This window comes from Grammomys surdaster, unplaced genomic scaffold, assembly GCF_004785775.1.
Source record: "Grammomys surdaster isolate TR1022 unplaced genomic scaffold, NIH_TR_1.0 126158, whole genome shotgun sequence".
NCBI classification, from domain to species: Eukaryota; Metazoa; Chordata; class Mammalia; order Rodentia; family Muridae; genus Grammomys; species Grammomys surdaster.
Window position 1 is genome coordinate 8,070,064 of NW_021620966.1, and position 25,347 is coordinate 8,095,410.

The following is a 25,347-nucleotide window of genomic DNA, read 5'->3' on the forward strand; positions in this document are numbered from 1 at the left end:
TTGTTGTCTCTTGGAGGTCTGCTCTTTTGTCAGTGGGGAGACACACACACACCACACACACACACACAGAGAGAGAGAGAGAGAGAGAGAGAGAGAGAGAGAGAGAGAGAGAGAAGAGAGAAGGAACTGGGAGGAGTAGACGGAGAAGAAACTGGTCGGTTTGTATTGTATAAGAGAGGAATCTATTATCTATTTTTGGTAAAAAAAAATAATTTTTAATATACTTTACACTTAGAGCATTGAAATTACAAGCATACTCCCTTTAGGGATTAAATATATTAAAATCAACATGGTGCTCATTCACTCAGAATATGTGACATTGATTTCATGTGTTTGCTTTATATTCCTCCTTTTGCTTTCATTTGAGTTTGTGTATTGGATTCATTGGCTGTGTTCAACCAACATGTTTATGCTCCTGTAATTTCAGCATGTGGCAAACTGATGAAAATCACAGGCCCCATCACAGTCAAGACATCTGGAACTCGATTTGGTGCTTGGATGACGGATCCTTTAGCATCTGAAAAGAATAACAGAGTATGTTGCTTCTACAAATATTTTGCTTGTAATTAGGTTTCATTTGTACTACTTTCCCCCAAGCTATTTCTTTTCTTCCTGATATAGGTTCTGATGTAAACAGTATTATTTCTTGATAGTTTCCAGCAAGAACTGGTAATATAACTAAGGTGTGGAACAAACTTATTTTAGTGTAATGTTTCTCTTAAAATTCTGCAGTGCAGTCTAGCCTGATTGTCACCGAATTTGTCTTGTTTTATGCTTGAAATGTAAATCATGAGCATATGAAATTCCCTGAATATTCCATAAGAAATATGATCTTTAGGTTTAAAAATAAGGCACTGAGTACTGAACAAGATCATTATGTATATTGCTAGAGACAATTGTAAAAGAAGCACACTTAAAATAGTGAGGAAGGTTTTTAGGTTGACAATACCTGTATTATGTAATTAAATATAGTAGGAACTGATTATATTTCTGCTTATTAATGAATTAATTATCAATTAAAATTCTTAATAGTTGAAAGAATCCAGTGTGAAGATTAGTCAGACAACACCAGACAAGCCTGTTCCATGAGGGGAGGGGGTTTATTCAGGGCAGAGGGTGGGAAGAGAAATGGGAAGAATGGTGGAGAGAAGAGAGAGAGAGGAAGAGAGAAGTGGAGATGGACCATGACTACATGGAGAGAGGGGGAAGGGAAGGAGGGAAGGGGAGGGGCAGAGAGAACCTGCAGGCTAGAGATCAAGGGATCAAGAGAGTGAGGAGGGGCAGGCAGCCCCTTTTTTAGTGGGCAGGCCTACCTGCCTGTTGCCAGGTAACTGTGGGGAGGAGCATTCCTGGTTATTGCCAGGTAACTGTGGAGGTGGAGTATAGACAGAATACTAACATCCCCCCATTTTGGTTTAATTAAGAGAAAAATTAGAAAGAGGTGACGGCAAAGCAGGAATAGGGTTGTCGTGATATCTGGCTACTTCCTGCTGGCATTGGGGGTGATGTGTCTCTAAGGGGAACCTAGAAGAATGGGTATGGGGGATGTTTGTCTGGTCTTAGGAGAGTTGGATGTTTTCTGCTGTCCAGGGTCTATGAAGCCATCTGAGGATAGTCCAGAAGGAACAGGTCCAGTAGAAGCAGCTGTGTGTGTGACAGGAGATGGAACATCTGGAGGTTGCTTTTCTGGAGCTGTTCTGGATGTATCTGGACTTGACAAGATGTAGGGGAACAAGATTAAGTACATTTGAAACCCAGAGGGATCCCACCCTTTGTAATAGGTAGTAAGTGGGAACTTCAGGCAGATGTACTTATCTAGATGGCATCTATTTGGTCCATGAGAGGTAGATCTGAATGGGTTTCCTCTAGCTTATAAATTTATAAAACAGATAACCACATAAGTTAACAACATGAGCAGTCTTTGAGATGAGCCTCTGTTGGATTGTATAGTGGAATGTTTTATTAGAGTTAGGCAAGTTTATAGGAACTTAGATAATATTAGGACAGTAGGATAATAAGAAAAGGAAATATGAAGCATTTAATTGATGGCATCTGAGTTTAGGTAATGAGGTAACAGATATCTGTGAAAGCTAAGCTATCAACGTAGTCAGAAGTCTGACAGAGTAAACAACAATCTACCAGTTATATATTATTTTAAAAATGACAGAGTCCACTAGCCAACAGTTCTCATGATCGCCATAGTCTCTTGGGTAAAGACAGTTTGGCTTCCAAGTGCAGAAGATGCAGGGCTTTGTTCTGTGGAATGGATACACATGAGAAATGACTTACCTTGGTTTAGCCAAGTCATTTGACTCAGAGCATCCAGTTTAGTCCACTGTGTTTGTTCACATACAATCCAGGCCGTATCTTCTAGGAGTCTTGTGTCCAAGTCTTCTGAAACCATCTTGGGTCAACTGTTAGAGGCTTTGGGAATTCTGTTGGCCATAAACTTAAAAAATATTATTAGCAGACTTCTGAGAAGATTGAGAGCTGTAAGGATTGGTTATAACTGAATAGAATTCAATAGCAGTAGTAAAAATCTATTAAGACAGCCTTTCTTATCCTGTCTTAAGAAACTTTGGTGGATTGTGTAGGCAGAGAAAAGCACATTTTTGTATTAACAAAGAAACATTTGGCTAGGACCAGAATAAGAAAGCTGGCAACAGTGGCATACGGTACAGCTGGCGGGTTGGAGCTGCCAGCCACAGGTGCCGTGGGCTGTGACAACAGAGCGGGACTTCCTCCTTTCAGCCGGAAGTCGCTGCCCAGTGTCTCTGGTGGCTAGAATTTTACAGTGGGTGTGAAAAAACAAGCATGTCCCATATGACAGCAATGTTCATGTTAGTTGTTTTTGTAGCATAAGGCACTGCTACCACTCACTTTACAGGCCCCGAGCAGAGAGAGAGGGAAAGAGAGAGAGAGAGAGAGAGAGAGAGAGAGAGAGAGAGAGAGACTCCCTCGCATGCTCAGGCAGCCAAGCCCTTTGTGAGGGTCCCTGGCAGGATGCAAGGGGAAGACCCAGAGCAGAGCTAAAAACCACAGAGGGAAGGGAGCAAGCCGGGTGTCAAACCCACTGCTTTTCAGGCAAACCAGCTGAACTAAGTGGGTCCAGGAGGCCACAGATGCTGGAGGAGGGGGGGGAGAAGAGCATGAAAGGCTGACCCCTGGAAGAGACACTGGGGACTAGAGGTGGAGTTGGTGCTCCTGAGGCTGAGAGAACAGTCTGTCCAGGCCTGGCCTGAGGTACTCAGCCACGATAGAATTCTCATCTGCCATATGGAAGGCCCGGGTTTGATTCCTGGCCAATGCACCAGTGAAAGATTTCTGCGTGGCGCTTAGACAGACAACACTAGACAAGCCAGTTCCATGAGGGGAGGGGTTTTATTCAGGGCAGAGGGTGGGGAGAGAAATGGGAGGAATGGTGGAGAGAAGAGAGAGAGGAAGAGAGAAGTGAAGGCTGGCCATGACCACATGGAGAGTGGGGGAAGGGAAGGGGGAAGGGGGAGGGGGTAGAGAGAATCTGCAGGTGAGGATCAAGAGAATGAGGAGGGGTCAGGCAGCCCCTTTTTTAGTGGGCAGGGCTACCTGCCTGTTGCCAGGTAACTGTGGGGAGGAGCATGCCTGGCTGTTGACAGGTAACTGTGGAGGTGGAGTTTAGACAGAATACAAACAATAGTCCTATCCAAATTAGATTATTTTTAAATTAATACAATGGTTTCACTAAAACCTACAACATAATTGAGTAACTGTTAGTAGAATGCTGTGGCAACTAGAAAGTAAACATAAGTTGGCATGTAAAATAAAATAGACATTTTTTGGTAGGGCGAGGAACACAATAAAGATAATGCCTTACAATTGTCATTGATCATACGGGTACATCAGAAGATGTTCTTTGTATTATGTACTGGGTTTACTCAGCAATATGCATGAACTAGACAGAAAATAAAGAGAAAGCAAATTAATTGAAGGTAGTAAATTTGGCTACTGCTTTTCCATACAGATATCATTTTCTAAAGGATATAACTGTGTGTGTTTGTATGTTCACATACATATGGAGGTCAGAGGACTCTATGATTCTTGATTTCCATCATTTAGTTCCTAAAGATGCAACTCAGCCTGCCTTTCATGGCAGGTAGCAACTTTACATATTGGATCATTTTGCAGATTGTCCTTACAAATACCTTTACAAAGGCCTATATGCTATGATATTTCAAAGGGTTAGCAATAAGAACATTTGGTACTGAAAACTTGAAACTTTGACGGTAACTGTCTTTATTTTGAAATTTTTGTAAATGTCCAGAATTTAATCATTCTGTTTGTTTCTCTTTTTCTCTCTTCTCTTTTATTTTCAGGTCTGGTATATGGATAGTTATACAAACAACAAAATAGTTCGTGAGTACAAGTCCATTGCAGACTTTGTCAGTGGAGCTGAATCAAGGACATACAACCTCCCTTTCAAGTGGGCTGGAACTAACCATGTTGTCTACAATGGTTCCCTCTATTTTAACAAGTATCAGAGTAATATCATCATCAAGTACAGCTTTGATTTAGGGAGAGTGCTAGCCCAAAGAAGCCTGGAGTATGCTGGTTTTCACAATGTGTACCCATACACGTGGGGAGGATTCTCTGACATTGACCTAATGGCTGACGAAATTGGGCTGTGGGCTGTATATGCAACTAACCAGAATGCAGGCAATATTGTCATCAGCCAGCTTAATCAAGATACCTTGGAGGTGATGAAGAGCTGGAGCACTGGCTATCCCAAGAGAAGTGCAGGGGAATCCTTCATGATCTGTGGGACTCTGTATGTCACCAATTCCCACTTAACAGGAGCCAAAGTGTATTATTCCTATTCCACAAAAACTTCCACATATGAGTACACGGACATTCCCTTCCATAACCAATACTTTCACATATCGATGCTTGACTACAATGCAAGAGATAGAGCCCTTTATGCCTGGAACAATGGCCACCAGGTCCTGTTCAATGTTACCTTGTTCCACATCATTAAGACTGAAGATGACACATAGACAAATGTCGTGTTTTTTCGTCTATCTACTCTGTCATTTATGATAAACTCTATAGGAACTTGTCTGTATTTATCTTTTTTCTCCTTAATTGGCTATTCATCAGTTCTCCAAAGCAAAGGATTTTATTGTATATTTGGAGTTTCAAAAAGTGTTTGTCTAAGTTAGTGTGTTGGAAACACATCTTAAATCCCAAATTTGCAGGGCCTATCATGCCTGTGTCATGCAAAGCACTAAAAAGAGTTTAAGTGGCTAGAGTCATAGTTTTGCAAAAGATTAATGATCTGCCTTGTATTAGAATCAGATTAATGGTGGCTTAAATGCATGAATGTCTTCTCATTTTAACTGTCATTACTTTTACTGTCTCTTGCTCTATATCAAGAAATATTTTCATAGAAATTAAGGTAAAAGAAAAGCACTTTACCCCCATTTATTTCTACAAGAAGATTTAAAGATTTTATTTATATGGGAAATACTATCAATCACGTTACTTTTACCACAATCTCTGATGCGGTGCTGTGCAGTCTTTCTAAATTTCTTGCTCACATTTTCCTGCAATACATATTTCTATCACTGTAACCACCATCACACAATTGTATTCCTTCACTTCTGTGAAAGTCATATTTTTTATAAAGTGCACTAAAATTTAATCTCAGTAATTACTCAAGCCAGTTCCCAAGTTGCTTGTTGGCTTGCCCCTTCTCATAAGCACTATAAAATTAAAAATAAAAACTTCAGATATTCTATATACAACCTTTGTTTTATCCCCCACTCTACCATTGGCTCTGAATTTGAACACCAATTCAATGTAGTGATACCCTGTTTCTTGGAAGTATTCATATAATTGTCTGTAAACTATGTTGCTGTATTATAAAAACTCGATTTGATTCTATTCATTCATCATTATTAGTATTAGTACCATACATACATATTAGTATTTTAACATATTTCATATACAACTTTCAATAATGTTATTTCTTATACAATATGAAGCACATGAAGATTAAGAAAAGGAAATTTATGCAATGTTTTCTATATTAAAATTATAAACCTTGGAAAGCTATTGGCATGCTTATATAAAAGAAAATTATGAAAAGAATTGACAGTAATATTTTGTTTCAAATGCATAAATAACCAATTCAGAAAATGAAATGAGAAATCAATCCCCCTGATAATTTGCCTCACTGTGTGTGCAAAATTTAAAGAACTAAAAGTCAAATCTTTGATAAGATTTTTGTTACTAATTCCACAGAAGTTATGATTAACAAATACTGAACGTGTCAATGAGTTTAGAAATAATTTCCCTATGTTAAAAGAATTCCACTAAGGCAGCTTTATGAAAACTAATAGAGGTGTATTTTAAATTTTTAAAAATATATTCTAAAATGAATAGCATATAACTTAAATTGCAATTTTTGTCTCATATGTATACAACACAACAATTTAAAAATAAGCAGATGATAATGCAGACACAGCACTCTGTAAAAAAGATATTGATATTTAGAGTAATTCATTTCAAGCTCTGCAACTGGGTCATTCGCACCTATCATCCTATCAAACTGGAGAAATCTAGTTACTTTAATCTTGAAACTCAAGATTGAATGGGTAGTTTTTTGGGGAGGTTGTTTTGGTTTGGTTTGGTTTTTTGGCAGCAAAAGTTAAGCATGATCTAATGAAAACACTACATCTTTTTATAAAATGTAAGCTCCAGTCTACAAGTGAGAGTTAGAACATTTAGGAGATTCATCTGTCATACTATACATATCACAAAAGCAAGCAGTTCATACTTTGTATAGAAATTTGTATAAGGTTAAAAATATCATGTCAGTTTAGAAATGAATCAATTTTTCAGTAGACAGACTCTAATAGGAACACTTCTTGTTTTAAGACATGCTATGTGGAATCACATTCAAAATATGGATTATCATGGCTTTTTTGTGAGATGTGCATCTTGTACAGAGCCCTGTTGTTTTATATGTATGGTTTCATCACCCTATCTATTTATAGCATATGTGCTGCTAGGGCAAGCTAAGATTTTATTGTCACTAGAAGTGGGGTAACATGAGCTTTAAAAATATGACTTGCATTAAACACTAACAGTTTATGAGCATTTTCCTTAATAAATTATGTTCAGTTTTGTGCCTGAAATAAATAAGAGTTTAATCACTGTTTCCTTTTTTAATTTTCAGCAAATAAAATAATTTTATGAAGAAAATAACGAGCATTTTAAGATCATCCATAGAGTCTTAGCAGTGCAGAAGTCTAAACTCAGAAAACCGTCATCCTAAGTGAACTATGTAACTGGTATTTTCTAAATTAATCAGATCATTAAAGTACTTCCATGTCATTCAAATAGTATGCTTGCAGTTGGGTTGTGTTGGTGTATAATTCATATTTATGGTACTTGAATCACAAGACTTATTACTTGTTTCTAAACTTAAATCTACACGTTCAGAAAATGGTGATCTTCCAGTGAATTAACATGGTGTAGAAATAAAAGAAAAACAAAGACCAAATGCAGTGGATACATAAAAATTGAGTGGTTAGCCATGCATTATCATAAATCTAGAAGCCCAGATTGCTACCTTCATTGCAGTTTCATTTCTTTATAATTGAAAGCACTCTCAGTGATGAAAACTTCAGAAAATATATTAACTTCTTATTGATGTTTACTATAATTTAAAAAAAAAACTAGTCATGTCTTCATGTTTGAAAGTCACTGCCAAATTTCTGAGTAGAACTTTTACAATCAGAGTGACTGCTACTGAAATATAACCATATAAAATTATGGATGTATTACCATGAAAATAAACGGTTTTATTATAAAAAATAGTATTTTTACTATAAAAACTCATTTGCAAATGACTTTTACATGTAATAGTTCTGAAGTTTGAATCTTCTAAAAGAAAAACTTTTTGTTTTTAATCATCACTAATTCTTAGCTATCAGATCACTAACGTTTGGTTTGAAAATGTTATATAAGAATACATTTGGGAGAAAAATAAAAATATATCTTTAAGTTAAAGCAATTATGGAAAATATATCCATTGCAGTTTCAAAAGGCCAAGCCTTACAGAAATAGGATACTTTAAAAAAGAAGCATCAAAAATGTCATGTTGCTAAAGAAGTATAATCATACATCCTTCATCACACCTACAAATTGAATTTCTATGACATTTTCAAACAACACTAAGTGTTACAGTCAACTTCTCCATCATCTCAAACATAGACCATAAGATATACTATAAAGTGTTCTAGCTAGGACTAGGACTACAAGTGGGACACTTGAATTAAGTATACATGCTATGAAACCTCAATTGTTGATCTCTTACAGCTAGAAACAGTAACTTATAAAAAACACAGATTCAGCCCAGTGAATTGACATACACTTTTAATCTCAGCACTCGGGAGGCAGAGGCAGGAAGATCTCTGTGAATTGAGTCTACCCCAGTCTATGTAGTGAATTCCAGGACAGCCAGAACTACATAGTGTGACCCTATCTCAGAAAAAAATAAAATAAAAATAAAAATAAAAACATTCTTTAATTCACTAAACAGTGTATTTACTGATCAAGATTATAATGTTTTTGCTTTATAAAAGTTTAGCTTAATTTATCATAAAATGGTCAGCCAATATTTTCTGATTAACAGGGTTTACAAAGAATATTTGGGATTGAATAAAATATGACCTTTTGTATAGTTTAAATTATACTTGAAAATATCAATGTCTAGAGGTTAGAGAGATGGCTCAACCATTAAGAGCACTTACTGCTCTTTTAGAGTACCTAGTTCTGTGTACCAAGTTTTATGACTCACAAACCCTAGAGATAGCACTAAAGAAAATAGCAACTTTGGCCTCCATGGGCACCTGAACTCACATGTCCATAACCACACACATACATAGACACATGATTTTTTAAAGTCAGTTTCTAGAAAACCTATCTTCATTATAACTTTTACATTATTTTTCTAGGAAATTACAAATTTGATTCATGAAGATCTTTTAATGAGGAATACCATATGATTGCTTATGCAATGTACCCAATCAAAAATTTCTCTTCCAAATTTAACATACCAAGATGATTTATCTACCACATTCACTAAATTTATGCCACATAGTTTGGTTTGATCTGTAGAATGAAACTTACAGATATTTTCATCTGATATAGATTCAGCCCTCTCTCTTAACCAATCAATTATGTTACATAATACTTGTTCTCTTTGGAGTTCTGCTTACCAATGCTGGATAAATTTACAAATATACACTGTTACTAAGCAAGGCAAGAAATCATATAGAATTGTAGCATTGCACTTTCTCAAGAATGTGTTAATTGTGATAGGTATAACCAGCTTATAATTTAATTGCTCCCAATTGAAGACATGAAGCAACACATTTCATAAAGTGGAATTCTTATATGGAGAGTATCTCAGTACTATGAAAAATTTGCTGTGAATTGATGCAGACACATGGAGTTAAACATTAAATAGTGTTCCCTAGCAGAGACCAGACATAAAAAAAGGTCTGATAATTATTTTTTTAAATCACTAAAATATTGTCTCTTATAATTCAGATGTATAAATACTACATGTTGAAAGAACTTCCCAGAAAATACAGAATAAACTCATAAAGTGCACAGAAAATAATGAAAAAACTAGCCATTTTAGTTTAAATATAGTAGATGTCCACTAAAATGAAATAATACATATAATGTCAGATTTTGATTGTACAGTCCTTGATTTTCTATAAAAACCCTGAGTTCATACATATGCCATATATATTTATGAAATGAATGAAAATTAATCAATGAATTACTTATTTATGAACTCATAATAGATATTCTGAAACCAAGAGACATAGCCACCAACAGATATATAGGTCTTCATGAGTTGATATTCTGGTAGAAATAACTTTTAATAAAAATATAAAAACTATATTCTGATTGTGTCAGCTACTATGAACAAAAATTTTTAATCCACTTGATAAAAATGGATTAGAGTCTTTCAGGAGTACACTTCAATAATTTTTAGAGAGATATACTTTTAAACACTTCCATTTTAAAGTCATCAATGAATGGAATGCCACCACACAATATAAGTAAAGCATGACGTCTATTTTTCTGTCCTAAAGCTCAACCAAACAACATTTATACTATTTCTGTAAAACACTAATTTGGAAGCATTTTTAACTTGGAGTTAAAGAACCCATACTAGAGATCAGAGAATCCCCAACATAGACCAGACACAATGTGCATTTGTGGTTGTATAGTCATTTTTTCAGGTTTAAATTATCATCAGATTTTCAGTAGAAAATATGCTCCAAAAAGCTAGTACTACACTTATTCAGTGAACTTCAATCCCAAATTCATCAAATATCTGTGTATTAAGCACTGACTATCTGTGATAATTCTTGCATCCTTTTAAAAAATCTCAACTAGCTCTCTGTTAAAAAGGAAATCAAGATTATAATATTGTCATTGAATTATTTTCTTCAGAAAAAACTCATGATGTTTTCCCTTTGAAAACTAAGCAGTGATTTTTATTGCATTTGGGTCAAATCTAACTATGTTTCTGTGATTCAGTTTTTGGGAAAGATCCAACCAAGTTTGGGGACCCAAGAATTTCTGTTACAAAGCACATCCTACCTTATTTGAGAATATTCTCTAAGAATGTGTGTGCAGCCTTTTGGCGGTGTAGTTTGACTCTGACTGGAATATAACAGATGCAGTGAGCTCAGTCCGGTCTAAATACAAATTCCTTTTCGGAAGTTAGCTGCTAAAGCAACTGAAACAGCAAAAAGAAAGGTGTGAATATTTGCTTTGGATTAGAACCTATTTTCAATGACATACCTTTCATTGACAGAGAATTTTCAGAAAACTTTACAAGAAATAGCATGCTTGATATACACTATACCTGAATGAAAATTTAAAAAATAAAATTAAGAAATTAAAATATAACAGTACAATAAAAAAAGCAGAGCATTGAGTCTAGTTATGTTGGCTTTGCATTGTCTCCCAAATGCCTTGAGAAGATACATCTATTAGCTTTTTTAACACAGTAAAAATATGTATTTTCTTTCTTTATTTTTTTCCCTGGGAGTTTTGGAGATAAGATTCCAAAAATAGCTCAAAGAATAGCCTAGAACTTGTGTTTCTTGTGCCTGGTCTCTGGATATTAGAGAAAAATATTATTCATATAATCTTTTTCTCTCTCTATTAACTCTGTTAATTCATATTCTTAACATATGAACTTTATATTGAAATTTAAAATTTTTTATAGAAAGATAAAATGTAGTGACATCAAGGCTGGTGCTAGATATTTATTCAGAACTATTACTTTCTTATTTGTTTGTTTCATCCACTATCAAATCACATTCAGTTCAATCCATATCTTTTGAGAGATGTGCCTTTTGTTTGATGATATTAACCTTCTCCTGTATTAACAGATATATTCGTCTCTCTGGTTAAAACTAGTTGCATCTCCAATGATTTTATAGATTGTTGCTAGACCAAGTAAGCTCCTATATGTCAACCCATATGAAAGAACTAGGTATACACTTCTTCACAATTCACATTTAAGATTGACCTTTATTCTCTAAGTTCCTGTTCATATTTTGACATTTATTCAAAATGTTGTCTTCTTTATGAGAGTTATACAAAGGTCACTCTTTTATAGTCTTATAATATTGATATTTTAAATCACTTTACTAACTCTTCTCTGATATGCACACCATACCCTGCCCAAATTTTTATCTCTTTTACTATAACCCAGCAAATCCAATTAGGAGCCACCACTATGCACATGAGTGCAGGACTCCATCCACAGAGCCTAGAAAACGTACCATGGGTCTTACCACTGAAGAAAACCAACCTTAAAGAACTATAGTTTTGGTTTCTACATTGCCAAAATTATCTCTCAGTAAGCAATGAGATTGTCATACATGCTTAAGGGCTTGTTCAATCTCTACAATATTTCTAAAGGTGTCAGGTGTGCTGGTACATGATTGTGAACCCACTGTTGGAGAGACTAAAATGGGCAAGATTCCTAGACCTTTCTAAGCAGATAGTCTAGTCATTTTAGCATCCTCCAAAACAGTGAATGGCCCTGTCTCAAAAATCAGTGGCATAATACCTAAGGGATGACACGTGGCGTTAACCTCTAGACTCCAGATGCACATACACACACGGGTCCACGTTCATGTACAATTACCACACATGCCAACAAACATACACACATATACATACACAGACAGACACAGAACTGCCACACACCACAACAATGGTGTGTTCCCTTTCTTAGTATAGTCACTACATACCAGTCCCAGCCACAGTAAGACTGACTAGTTTCATGACAAGCATTAGTAACAAAGAGTTATAAGATAAGAAAGTTATCTTAAACACTGAACTTTTTTATTCAGAGAATATTGTGGGAAATTAAGACAAAGTCAATGTTTTGAAGATAAATTTCCATTTTATAATTAATGTATGATAATGTATTATAATGGTCAATGAGGCTTAATCTCCTCTTTGAGGTGAGATAACTCCATTCTGCTATCGTGAATTTTATTCCAGGACAAAAAAGTAAAGGTTGTAAAAAAGAAGTTACATAAATAACCATGATTTATTAATTGTTTTTCATACAATGTATTCTGATTTTAGTTTTCCTTCCCCAACTCCTCCAAAATCCTTTCCGCCACCCCACCCACCTGAATCCGGATATGCTCTCTCTCTCTCTCTCTCTCTCTCTCTCTCTCTCTCTCTCTCTCTCTCTCTCTCTCTCTCCAGAAAAACAGGCAAAAAACATAATAAAAATGAAAATGAGGCAGAAAAAAATCACAAATACACATATACCCAAAATCCATTAAAACACGAAATCAGAAGCAGTATAATCAGAAGCCTTTTTTATTAAAAATTACTGCAGCTTGCTTTGCATGCAGCTTTTGCTTCCCTATTGTACATTTTTCCCTCAGTGAGGAATGTCTTCTCAGAAATCCTTTTTCTTTTCAGCAAAACAGACAGAACTTTAGCAAAGGGGCTTGTGCTACCAGGACACAAGAAGGTGAAGGGCCACATTGGCCAGTTACATTTTGTGGCCTCCTTTCCTAGCTATCTTTTTAAAGGCTGAATCATAAGAAACCCAATGTCCACTAGTCAGTCAATCCTTCTAAGAAAAAGCATCTGCTGATGTCTTGTAGGTGACTCAGTAAAGGGAATCCCTTCATAGACTGCAAGGAATATTTCAAAAGTTAGAGTATTTTTTTGAAAATTAAGTCTAATGGCATGTCTTTGATAACTTTTTTTTTCTGTAAATAAAAGCATTTGATGTTATCAGTGGTCTTCAAAACCTGTCCTTTGAAACTTGAGTTTGTGTACGGTTCCCGAGATCGTTCATGAAAGGATATGTGAACTTAATTTAACAGAGATAATAAACAGCAAACACTCCTCTCACCTTCAGTGAAAGCAACTTTATTCTTACATACTAAAAGTTTCTATTTTAAGCTTTTATTTTCAAGACGTACTTTCTTGTTTAAAAGTAAAGGATGGAAACCATTTAACTATTTGGTCCCCAAGGTTTCTCTCAGCTCGAACTTTTAAGCGCTGTGTATTTGTAAAAGATCAATAAAGACTGCGCATGAGCTGGGACTCAGATGCTCATATAGCTCAAAGGGAAGGGAAAACACCAGAAGGAAGGGAGAAATGAAAGGGAAAGTCTGCTTACACACTTTCCGAAAGTTTCCAACCGATTTATAAGTATTAACCCATCTTACGTGAAAACCAAGGCAAATATTTCAAATTATTTTACTACTTAATTAAAATATACCTCTTGACCTGCTCCACCAGCACAGAAACCTAAGGTTCTTTTAGGGGTTCCATGACTGAGAATACTCGCACCAAGGTTTGATTCCCAGTACCCACAAGGTAATTTGAAAATTGCTCTAGTTCTAGTTCCAGGTGATCAAACAGCTTCTTGTCTCTTTTGGCACCTGGCATACATGTAATACATATACTTCTACAGAAACAAAATATTCCTAAATATACAATAAAAATAAATAAAAATTCCCACTTTGCATTGCATTTATGAGCTCAGCCTCTCATATTACTGAAAATCCCCTTATATCTCCAATTAAAGAACTATTGTCCATCTGAGCGATACCTCATGCAGATGCTCAGGTAAGTTAACGACAGCATATCTACTGATTAATGTCTCTTGTACCAGATTCCCTAGTGGATAATATTGTAGTTGCCTTGGAAGTTTATGTACCTGCCCAGCACCCTCGGCACACATAAAGTCAGGCTTCCTTATCCCTCAATGATCCTTCTTACCTGTGTCAGATTGTTCACTTCTTTATATACATGGTCACACTGTGCTTATGGCCTGAGAAAAGCTTTAGTTTGCTATTCGTTGGGAGCTTTCTTTACTGTCTCCTTGGTTATGTATAATCGGCTCCCTCTTTGTGTCTGGGCCGTCACATCACCTTGTAAGTTACTTCTCTCAGAGCACTGTTATTATAAATATTTGTTCACCTATCTCATCACCACTCTACACTATAGTTTCCTAGAGTAGAGAATAACACTCACATTAGCATATTATTCCCTGGTAAAATAAAGACTCTATATGTTGCTCCTTTGATCAGACAAACAATAATTATACCCCCAAATATTACCATTCAAAACCAGATAAAACAGGAGTCAGACAAATTTACAAGGAAATAATGAGTTGCTCTCTGCAGGAGACCATAGTGATTTTGGTAAAACGACTTCAGGAAAGGACCAGTTCACATATTCACAAAACAAACAGGCATAAAATCCTTGCCCTTTCCCTGTATAGTTCAAATTATTATTACTCCAAATTAATGTGGGTTGTTTGGTTAGACCAAAGTCTGCCAGAGGTGGCTATTGGTACTATAAAATCTTGTGACATAAATTGAATATTTGAACTGATATTTCACTATATCAGCTCACACTGGATATGATGACATAAAGAAATAATGCAGTTTCATTTGGTTTCAAGACACAAAAAGAAGGTCTCCATTACAGAATCTTCAAATGGAATCTGCGGGTGCTTTTCTATTTAAGATTTATTTACTTATTTTATGTGAGTACACTAGTCATGAGTACACTGTAGGTATCTTCAGACACACCAGAAAATGGCATCAGATCCCATTACAGATGGTTGCCAGCCACCATGTGGTTTCTGGAATTTCTACTCAGGACCACTGGAAGAGCAGTCAGTGCTCTTAACTCCTGGACCATCTCTCCAGCCCCTAAGTTTTTGTTACCATATCAACAAGTTTGATGCTGATATCTCTCCTTGAAATATCTAACTTTTCCACTTCCTTCTTGAGCCTGAGTATGAAATAAATCTAGTGAAAAGGTTCTGAATCCTTAATCTATCTAATAGCTACACATAGCTTTCAATTTATTATGAAAATACAAGTAAAATATTCTGATTTAGTAGTTGCTAGTGAGTGACAATGTGTGTCCTGAATTTTACTAGAACAAGATGTAGTCACTCCACACCAGTGAGAAACTTCTATTGCTCATTCTTTACAATCTAACATATAGGCTTATTTTCTTGACTGTGACCAAAACCACTCAAAGAGGTTTGCCAGTGAAACTCAGTTCCCCACCATTGACTTTGATACTTGGGGTAGTTTTCATACTGCTAACTAATCCTGCTGAAGCTTCCCTCCTATCATAGATCACAGCTGTCTTACATTTTAAGTGCCCAGAGGATAGTAATTTCCATACCAAATATCTGTGGGATGATTCAGTATATAAATTAAGGCATGAGGTAATCAAGTGTTGACAAAATATAATTATCTTTTTCATCTTTTTTTATTAAAATATTTTATTTATTTACATTCCAACTGTCCCCATTCCTGCTTCCCCCTCCCAGAATTCTTCACTGCCACCCCTTTCCCTCAAAGAGGGTACTCACTCACCTACCCCTCATCCACCCACCAATCCCCCTCTAACTTCCCCCAAAATTTCACTTTCCTGGGGCACCAAGTCTCTACAGGATTAAGCACATCCTCTCCCACTGAGGCCAGACAAAGCAGTCTTCTGCTGCATATGTGCTACATATGGGCCATAGACCAGTCCATGTATGCTCTTTGGTAGGCAGCTTGAGCTGTGGGATCTCTGAGGGGTCTGGGTTAGTTGGTGCTATTGTTCTTCCTATGGGGTTGCCATCACTTTCAGCTCCTTCACTCCTTCTCCTAACTCTTCCATAGAGATCCACAACCTCAGTCTAATGGTTGGCTGTAAGTGTCTGCATCTGTCTCAGCCAGCTGCTGGTAGAACCTCTCATAGGACAAGCATGCTAGGCTCCTCTCTACAAACACAACATGGTGATAGTAATAGTGTCAGAGTTTAGTGCCTGCACAAGGTAGGCTGGTCACTGGAAGGCTTTCCCTTCCGTCTCTGCTCCATTTTTGTCTTCACATTTCTTTTAGACAGGAACAGTTCTGCATCAAAAATTTTGAAGATAGATGGGTAGCCTTATCCCTCCACTGGGGGCTGCTCATATCTCTCTACTAGAGGTGGTCTCTTCAGGTTACATCTCCTCATTGTTGGGCATTTTTGAAGTCAGAATTTAACACTCAATGTTTAGTTCCCCTTTAACTTTGAAATTGCTTTGGATAGTCTAGATTTATGTCCATAATAGAGTTGAATGTTTTATCAACACAGTGATCATATAACAAACAAACAAATAAACAAACAAACAAAAAAGAACAAATCTTAAGTTTTCAATGCCATATGTCAAATGGCTGAGTTCTTTCACCTGAAAAAGGATAACAATGGAATGTTATGCTTCTCCTAATGATTCCAATAAATACTGCTACTGCTTGACTATTGATGCCAATAGCAACAACACAAAGTATCTACTATCACTTCTGTTCTCATCATAATTATTTCCTTTATTCAGATAGTAGACATCTGTATTTTCAAAATCCTGGCTGAACTTTTCTTCCCTTCACATAATTGTGTCTGTGGAGGAATAACAGGAGAATGAACCACTGAGAGATGAAATGTGCCTCCCCTCCAGTCAGACCAGAACATTTCCTATCATTTCCTTCTTCCCCTTTGTCAGAATTTTACTACCCTACTTTTATTGCCAGGCTGTTTAGTCCTTCTGTTCTTATGGCTGGCAGGCAATTGGAAATTCCTTATTTTTCCCTGAGAGCGATAAAGACTCACAACATAGAGTCAGCATTTCCCTAAAAATCATCCACATCTGTTGTGGTAATAAGTAACTTCTTTAGGGTATTCCTAGTGCAGCCGGCAGAGCAGTACCTACATCCACCTCTGCAGCCAGGAAAATAAAACAAATGCCCACAGGAGTGATGGAAAGTAACAGGGTTCAGTTAGATAGAAAGGACACAGTCTGCAGCATCATATACATTACTGGCTTTGAGGCAGATTAAGAGAGATGTGTTGGGCCATTTGCACACAGTCCTATTCCATTTTGGGGTTGTCTTCCTTAAATGCCACAGACGTGCCATAGCTTTAAAAGAACATAGGAAAAGTGAGCTCCTGCAGGTGATCGTCTACCCTAAATGCTCTGTTCCCTTTACTAACTTCCTAAATCATTAAGCTGTATCAAGTCTTTAGTACATGTTGACATTTAAAGTTTTTTTTTCTATAACATGACTTTCAGAATCACAGAAGTTGTAAAATCTTATTTTACCCATAAATTAGAGCCAACCATGTAGACAGACCATAGAGTGTAACCCTCAGGAGATTGTTGGTGAGTTGGAGGCTACAGCGGGGAGAGAGATGTGCTTCTATATTTCTGGCCCATAACAAGCTGACTGTGTTGAGATGGTTTCAATTCTAAAGCATATGATCTGTAAAACTGGCTGGTGCCAAAAACTCCTCAGTTGCTAAAACCTATGAGTCCACCTGAATGAGATAGGCATTTTTTTAGGCATGAGAAATAGCGAAAAACAAAGAAAAACAGCAAACAAACAAAAACAGAATTCACAGGTTTTTAACTAGTGATGTTAATCAAAATTATTAAAAACAACAATGTAACAAGACTGATGATATTTGGGGTATCTACTGAAAAAATAGTAATCTGGAATATGGTAAATACTCCCAAATGGCAAGAATCAAAATAGTGTCCTGTTAGCTAAAAAAAATATTTTTCTCTACTCTTCTCTTAGTCTCAAGTTAAATGGAGACAAGAATGCTCTCTGTGTTTCTGGCAGGGATTTACAACTGTCTGCCCAGCTTGCACAAGCTAAGGACATTAGGTGTTGCTTAATTCACTCTAATGTCTTATGGAGTTAAATTTCTACTTTCAGACTTTTGATCCTACAACAAATTCCCCTGGAAGATAAAACTGTCTGTCAGTATGTCCTATCCTAACTCCAGTTCTTAGGGTTTCTCACTACTTGCCCTAACTGAAAACTCTGAACACTACTAGATCTTAACTATAACTTGCTAGAAAGGGGTCTGGCAAACATTGTGCTTGATGTTTTATACAATGAAAAGAAGGGATGGAGGACAGCAAGAAAACAAAGCCTTCTACAAAGTTGGACAAGCATACAATGGCCTGCGTACACTATATTGCCTTACAGAGAAATGTTACTGCCCTGAAAACCTCTTTGCTCATTTCCTTCTCACAGTCCTGGCTTTTGCAGTTACTACTGTTTCCTACAAGTCATATGGTTGAAATAGAGTAGTCCCTAACATTTCAGCTTAGCTTCTTCACTTAGGAATATGCATTTAATTTCCCTATACTCCTTCATATGGCTATTTAGTAGTTCATTTTGTTTTAGTGCTGACTGTGTAGGAGGAGCTAAGGTAGGGGGAGTAAAGAGAGGAAGAGGAAAAGGAAGAGGAGGAGCTAGAGAGAGCAGAGATGTAGGAGGATGGAGAGCCATGCAGGTATGGAGAGCAGTCATGGGTAACAACTTTTATTTAGATCAGCTAATTGGGAAACAACTCTCTTTGTATGGGCATATTGTTATTGAGCCTTACCACACATATAAAGCCTTGATTAATCTTTAAGAATTAGAGTCTCATTTGCCTACTGCAACCACATAGATGGGGAGATGGTCTGGGCAATGCCCAGCCTTGCAGAGACAGCATGGAATATTGGCAGAGCCATCTCCCACGCTGGCTGTCTCATGGGTGGCAGGACTGGTGTTTCTGGCTGGCCATTTCTAGCTGCTGCACACACACGGTCTCTGGCCATGGAACATGATGGCTGAACTAGGCAGAGATAGTTCCTTGTCTCAACATCTTTTATCTGTTTTTCTTCTCATTCACTACATTATGTTGTGTTTGCTCCTCAGTTTTTCCAATTATAGACAAAGCTTCTATAAAACTGTGCAGATATTTTTGTGTATAGGTATACACTCATTTCCTTCAAATAAAAAACAAAGAGCAAAACTGCACATCTATTTTATAAGAATGTTGAGATTTGTGAGAAACTGATATTGTATATTCTGAATTCCTGCTAGCACTGGGTTGCAGTTATAATCTTCCAAATCCTCACCACTGTTGGTTGTGGTTAGTATTGTGGATTTGGGATCCTATATTAATTTGATGGCAACTCATTGTTTCTTCTGGTTTTCATTTTGGTTTTAAAATTATTATAGTGCCCTGTTCGGCTTCAAATTCACTAGATAGATGAGGCAGACATCAGACATGGAACATCTTCCTATCTCTGCCTCCTCAGCTTCACTGTTGCTTCAGTTTGCCTTCCCTAGTGATGATATGGACCATCTTTATATGCTTACTTACCATCTGCAAACCCTCCCTGGTGTGGAGTGTAGAAAAATCTTTGGTATACTTTTATTTGGGCTACTAATGATGTTATTGTTGAGTTTAACATTTCTTTGTATATTTGGATTGAGTTCTTTTTCTGATATGTTCTTCACAAATATTTATCCTCAGAATTTATAGTATTTTTTTCTTTCTTAAAGATTAGATATTTTATATATTTACATTTCTGATGTTATCCCCTTCCCCCATCTTCCCTCCTTCTTTTTGCCTCTAAAACATTTTAATTACATGCAGATATTAAGGTCAGTTCTAGGTTGAGGATCTAACAATACAATAGATGCAAATAGTCAAGGAACAAACAATACAATAAACACAGACAGTCAAAGAACAAGCAAGACAATAAACAAACTCCTAAGATCACTCCTGAGATCACTGTTTCTAAGGGCTTATCAGGTTGACCAAAATATCTGAGCCTACTTCCCTGTCCTAGCCCAAAGTCATTTTCATGTCTTAAGCCTACTTCTCTGTTCTAGCCTAATGTCAGATTCCTTCTTGAAGCCCATTTCCTTGTCCTTGGCCAGTGTCAGATTCCTGCCAAGCAGCCCCAAAAGCTCTCCACATTTCCTCTTTTTTATTTCATAAACAAGACTGAGCCTGTCTTAGGTCATTCTGACAAGAATGCTTTCTTTGCTCATCATGGAATATGCATTATCAAAAGCAATGCACTTCTATATTAGGTTGGTAAGGCTCTGTGCAAAGTCTTACCTGTCCTTGGCTTGCAAGCCTATTAAATTAATAACTCTGTCTGGGGGTCCATTTTCAGTTTCAAGTCATGTACTTTGGCTGCCAACATGTTGATACTGTTAAAGACAAGCAATAACATGATAGGCAGGAATAAAAGTATTCCCAGGACAAAAAGGGCTAGCATGATCAATCTATATATGCCATTTTTAAAGCTTGACCAAAATGGAAATATTGACCTCAAGCCATGGATAATTTTATCAGTAGTGTCTACAGCATCAAACCTCAGCAGAGCAGCATACTTTAAATTCATAATCTCACTATGCAAACTTATTTTTCATTGTCTTTACAGTATCTTTCACAGTGCAGGAGAATAACTCTATCTTACCAAGTTTCCTTGTTGAGCTGTGCCTTTGCTTTTAAAGTCTAAAACCATTGCCAATCACAAAGTCATTGATTTCCCCCTAGATTCTTTCCTAAGAGATTTGTAGTTCTTCATTTCACTTTTAGATCTATAATTCACTGAAAGTTTAAGTTGGTGAAGCTGGAAATATTATGGCTAGATAAATTTTACCATTTGATGTCCAGCTGTTCAACCCCCATTTGTTTAAAGCCCTACTATTTCACGGCACTCCCTTCCTCCTTTGTCAAAAAATAGCTAAGTATATTTATGTATTTTGCTGGTTTATTCATTCTTTTCTCAAGAATCCCTCATCATGGATCTTGATTTCTTTGCTTCAGTCTGAAGCCTAGCAGCAGCAATGATTTTATAGATTCTGAGGAGACTTTAGTGAGTAATTGGAGCTTAAAACCTTTGCTGAATCAAGGAAAACCTGACTCTCCCTGAATGATACAAAGCCCCTTTCAAAAAGCAACTGTTTTCTGTAAAAGTAACTTCTACTTACCATATGTAATTGTCATCAGACAGACTTACTGCTGAATAAGCTAACCCTCTCTAGTTCTTTCTAAACTCTGGCTGGCTCAATTTAGCTGTTCTGACTCAAACTTTTCTCCAAGCCAACTGATTCAATCTGTTTTCTCTTGAGTTCTCACTGAACTGCTCTGCTTGGCCTCAAACTAACTCTGGTAATGTGTTCTAATCTTCTGGATGCCTCTGATTCTCTTACTTCAACTATCTCTGCACAAACTCATGAGTGAACTCAATTCCACTAAAATGAACTTCACATAACTAAATTCTACTCATCTGAACTGACTGTACTCTTTCATCCTGGACTGCTCCTAAAATAGTTTTTATCCTGAGAGTTGACTGTATCCTTATTCTGTCAAATCTTTCTCTGATTTGTCTCTTTGTCTGCCCCTCATTTAAAATTTATTGCTTGTGAATAAAGGTGTGTATTTAAGGATCCCATTCAGAAGAATTAATGGTATCTAAGGACATGCCTGCATTCCAGCTGGATCAGAAAGACCTAGCAGGTCTTTGAATGTGATCAAAGCAACCATGTTGCTGGATTAAAATTTAGTTACAGTTTTCTTTCCAAATTGTCCTAGAATATCTTAGTCTTAAGATATATTTTTGTGGTCCCTGCTAGTTCACCATTTCCCAGTGTCTGGTGATTGAAAAGTCAATTATTCATTCCCACTGTCAGGCATCACTATACATTCCACTTCTATAAGTAATCATTTGTAGACCCATCATGATCCCTACTTCATAAACAGAAATTTACACTCTCTCTCATCATCTTTTTCCCCAATACTATTATTGAAGATAATCCACTATTGAAGCATTGTGATTTCTTCACCTAATGTTTCACAGCAGCCTTACTAAAAGCTTCTTTGTGGTCACTGTTCAGGTAAGAATGTACCTCTACAAACTTTTTATCTTGTAAGAACATGTTTTATTTAATTATTTTGCATTATTCTAACAGATTTTAATCATGCATATTTCTATGCATATATGTGCATCTGAAAGAGGAAGAGAGAGAAAAGCAAAAGCAGAAGGAGGAGGAAACATAAATATAGAAATATAAAACCTTCAGAGGGCAGAAAAGGTGTCAGATCTCCTGTTGCAACCTAGTATTTATGCTAAGTGTTGAATTGAAATCCTTCTCAAAAATAATATACGCTCTTAGCTGTGAGCTATCTTTCTAGCACACAGAAGGAACCTGAGCTTTTTCTTCTTACAAACATGTTAACCTTCCTTATTTACTTTTGGAAACTTTCCTCAGAGAACCCATATCTTCTTTACTCATGGCACTGGGAAAGATTTGTTGTTAATGTTGTTTATTTGTGTTTTACCAAAAAGCAAAGTAAACATTTCACCAGGAAATCAACCATAGAAATGAATCACTTCTGGAATAATGATATAAGAGCATTCCATATTTTTGATAGAGATTCTAAGCTAAATTTTATTGCCTTTGTCTCTAAGTATTAGAAATTTTATATATTGAATGACTTAAATCAACTAGATCTTTATGTTAGATTACTTATTGTTACCAAATAAACATTCTGTGACCCAATGAATTGTAAAGAACTTTGACCTGTTGCCCTGTCCATCACATGACATTAGGAAGGATTTCTTAGGCAATTAGTCACTTTTCCAATTAACATAAATGTGTTTCAATCATCATATTGCACACAGGATAAGGAGAAATGACTTCAATAATTGTACTTTGCATTTCTATAGCAACTTTCATTTAAGAAGTTCAAAGCACTAATTTAATTAAACCCCTGAATGTTCTCCACGAAGTAGGTGTTATTATTTCCATTTGACAAAGACATAAATGAAGTCACAAAATGATTAACTCACTTGCCTTTGGCAACACTGTGAATTAGGGGGAGGTCAGAATGAACTTTAAAGTTCCAGATAGACATTCTCTATACTCTGAACTAACTGTCCCTTCTTTTTTGCTCATTTTTTTTGACAACATATGGACTTGACCTTAACCTGAATTTTGATCAGTAGGGATTTTAATTCTGTATAAATTGGAAGAGTTTAGAGTGTAGATTATTCAAAGGCACTTTCTGGTGTTCACTCTTTTATCTCATTTTCTGGTATGGTGGTCATTTGGAACAAATTTTTGCAGACTTTCTACCATTTTTATTCAAATATGTTTTAATCAACATATTTTTCTTTTCTTTTTAAAAATAGAATTAGATAGCCTATTCCCAGGAAGCAAGACAGTTTGCTTTTAATTAAGGGATGAATTGTACATCAAAGTTTCATGGGAAATTTTCTGAATCTCTACCTAATCTTCTCGTAATGAAATGAATCTGATGGCTGCTCTGTTTGCATTAGTCACAGTACATGTTGTACATGAATTTGAGGAGTGTACTGAGCAAACAACATTAAAATATACCAACAAGTGTTCATCATCCAGGGGATAAATATTTAGAAATTTTTGTCAAGGAGAAAACATCCATTACTATGTTAATTCACTGTGTAGAATCACATACATTTAAGGCAATTTCTTGCCTTTGTTTTTCAGACTGGCAACCAAGGAGTCTTACAGTCTTTAAATAAATACTCAGAAATACCAATCAAGTCTCAATTAGTCATGTAATATTCTGTGGACACTGAGACCCACAAGGACAGCGAGACCAACAGGGAGAATGGACACAAATAGAATAACATTATTTTTTATAAGCAATTTATCAGCAAACATGGGTTGTTGAAGGATAATGCTGTGGACTGAATGATTTCAAGAAAGACATTAATTTTCTCATAGTTTAGACACCGAAGCCTATAATCAAGGTGCTATAGTGTTAGGGACTTAGAGATGCCTCTCTTGTTAGCTTCTCACAATGCCCTTTCCCTCTGCAGAGAGAGGAACCTGAATTCTTTTCCTCATTCAATAAGAACATCAATTCAATTGGATTAAGTCTTGCCCTGTGATCTTTCCTCTGAAATCTGTATCACTGAGCACTATCACATTTGAAGTTAGGGCCTCAACATATGAATTTGGAGGACTGAGTTTCAGCATATAACAAGTAATTTTTATCTTAATCAATAAAGCAAAATAAAAGGTCTATTGTCATTTCTAGTAACCTATAAATACTAGATCTGCTGAAGAAGCACATAAATTTAGTAAAATTTCAAAAGCAAGAATACTTTTAACTAAAAAAAGGGAAAACTGTTTCTTATAAAAAGAGTTAATTTTCCTGATTTCTTGCCAATGTCAATCCGAGTTACTATCTTCAATGTACTATACCACATCTCATTTGCCAACATCGTTGTCATTTTGGGCCAAACATACTTCTCATTTCAAACCTATTCATCTTTTAATATATTCCAAACATGGATATAATTCAACTTTCAAAGAGAAGTAATGTAATGTTACAAAGGTTATACTGATATTATAAAACTGTAATAATCTAGAATTTAGTTCTAGTTCTAACACTCAATGAAACTGGCACCTTTAGAAACATATCAAACCATTTTCCCTTCCATCTTCAGCTTCTATCACACCCCTATTCAAGAATTTCCATAAATAGAAGATTTCAAAACTCAGTGCTTGTGTTGAGGAGTAGTAATAAATTTTTCTAATTATCTTCTAATTTTGTAGTAAATGATCACATACTTCAAATACTGTGAGCTATTTGGAAAAATTACAAGGGTGAAATTTTGACCAAGAAAAGACTTAGTAATCAAAGGAGGCAGAACCTTATTTAGAATGGATGAATGTGGAAAGCAAGAACAGTTTAGAAAATTTACTTACAGGTTCTTATTTTTGTAGTTTCGTCCAACTAAAGTTACTAGCTATCATGCATTTGAATAATAATTTTAAAGGATTATTTTCATCATTTGTTGGGTGTCTCATTCTAGAAAAAATTATCCATTTGTACTACATCTTCTACTCTCTTTTATCCATCCTCGTTCTACTC

At 36.1% G+C, this 25,347-nt stretch overlaps 1 protein-coding gene across 2 annotated transcripts in view; it reads left to right on the top strand.

Annotated features, from left to right (window-relative positions):
- Olfm3 (olfactomedin 3) overlaps window positions 1–5,030 on the top strand; it is a 201,027-nt gene extending 195,997 nt beyond the window's left edge. For both annotated transcript variants that reach the window (XM_028757335.1, XM_028757334.1), the window contains exons 5-6: window positions 428–534; window positions 4,353–5,030. In XM_028757335.1, coding sequence (XP_028613168.1) covers window positions 428–534; window positions 4,353–5,030 — 785 coding nt within the window. The remainder of the gene's footprint in view (window positions 1–427; window positions 535–4,352) is intronic.
- Window positions 5,031–25,347: the final 20,317 nt, after the last annotated feature.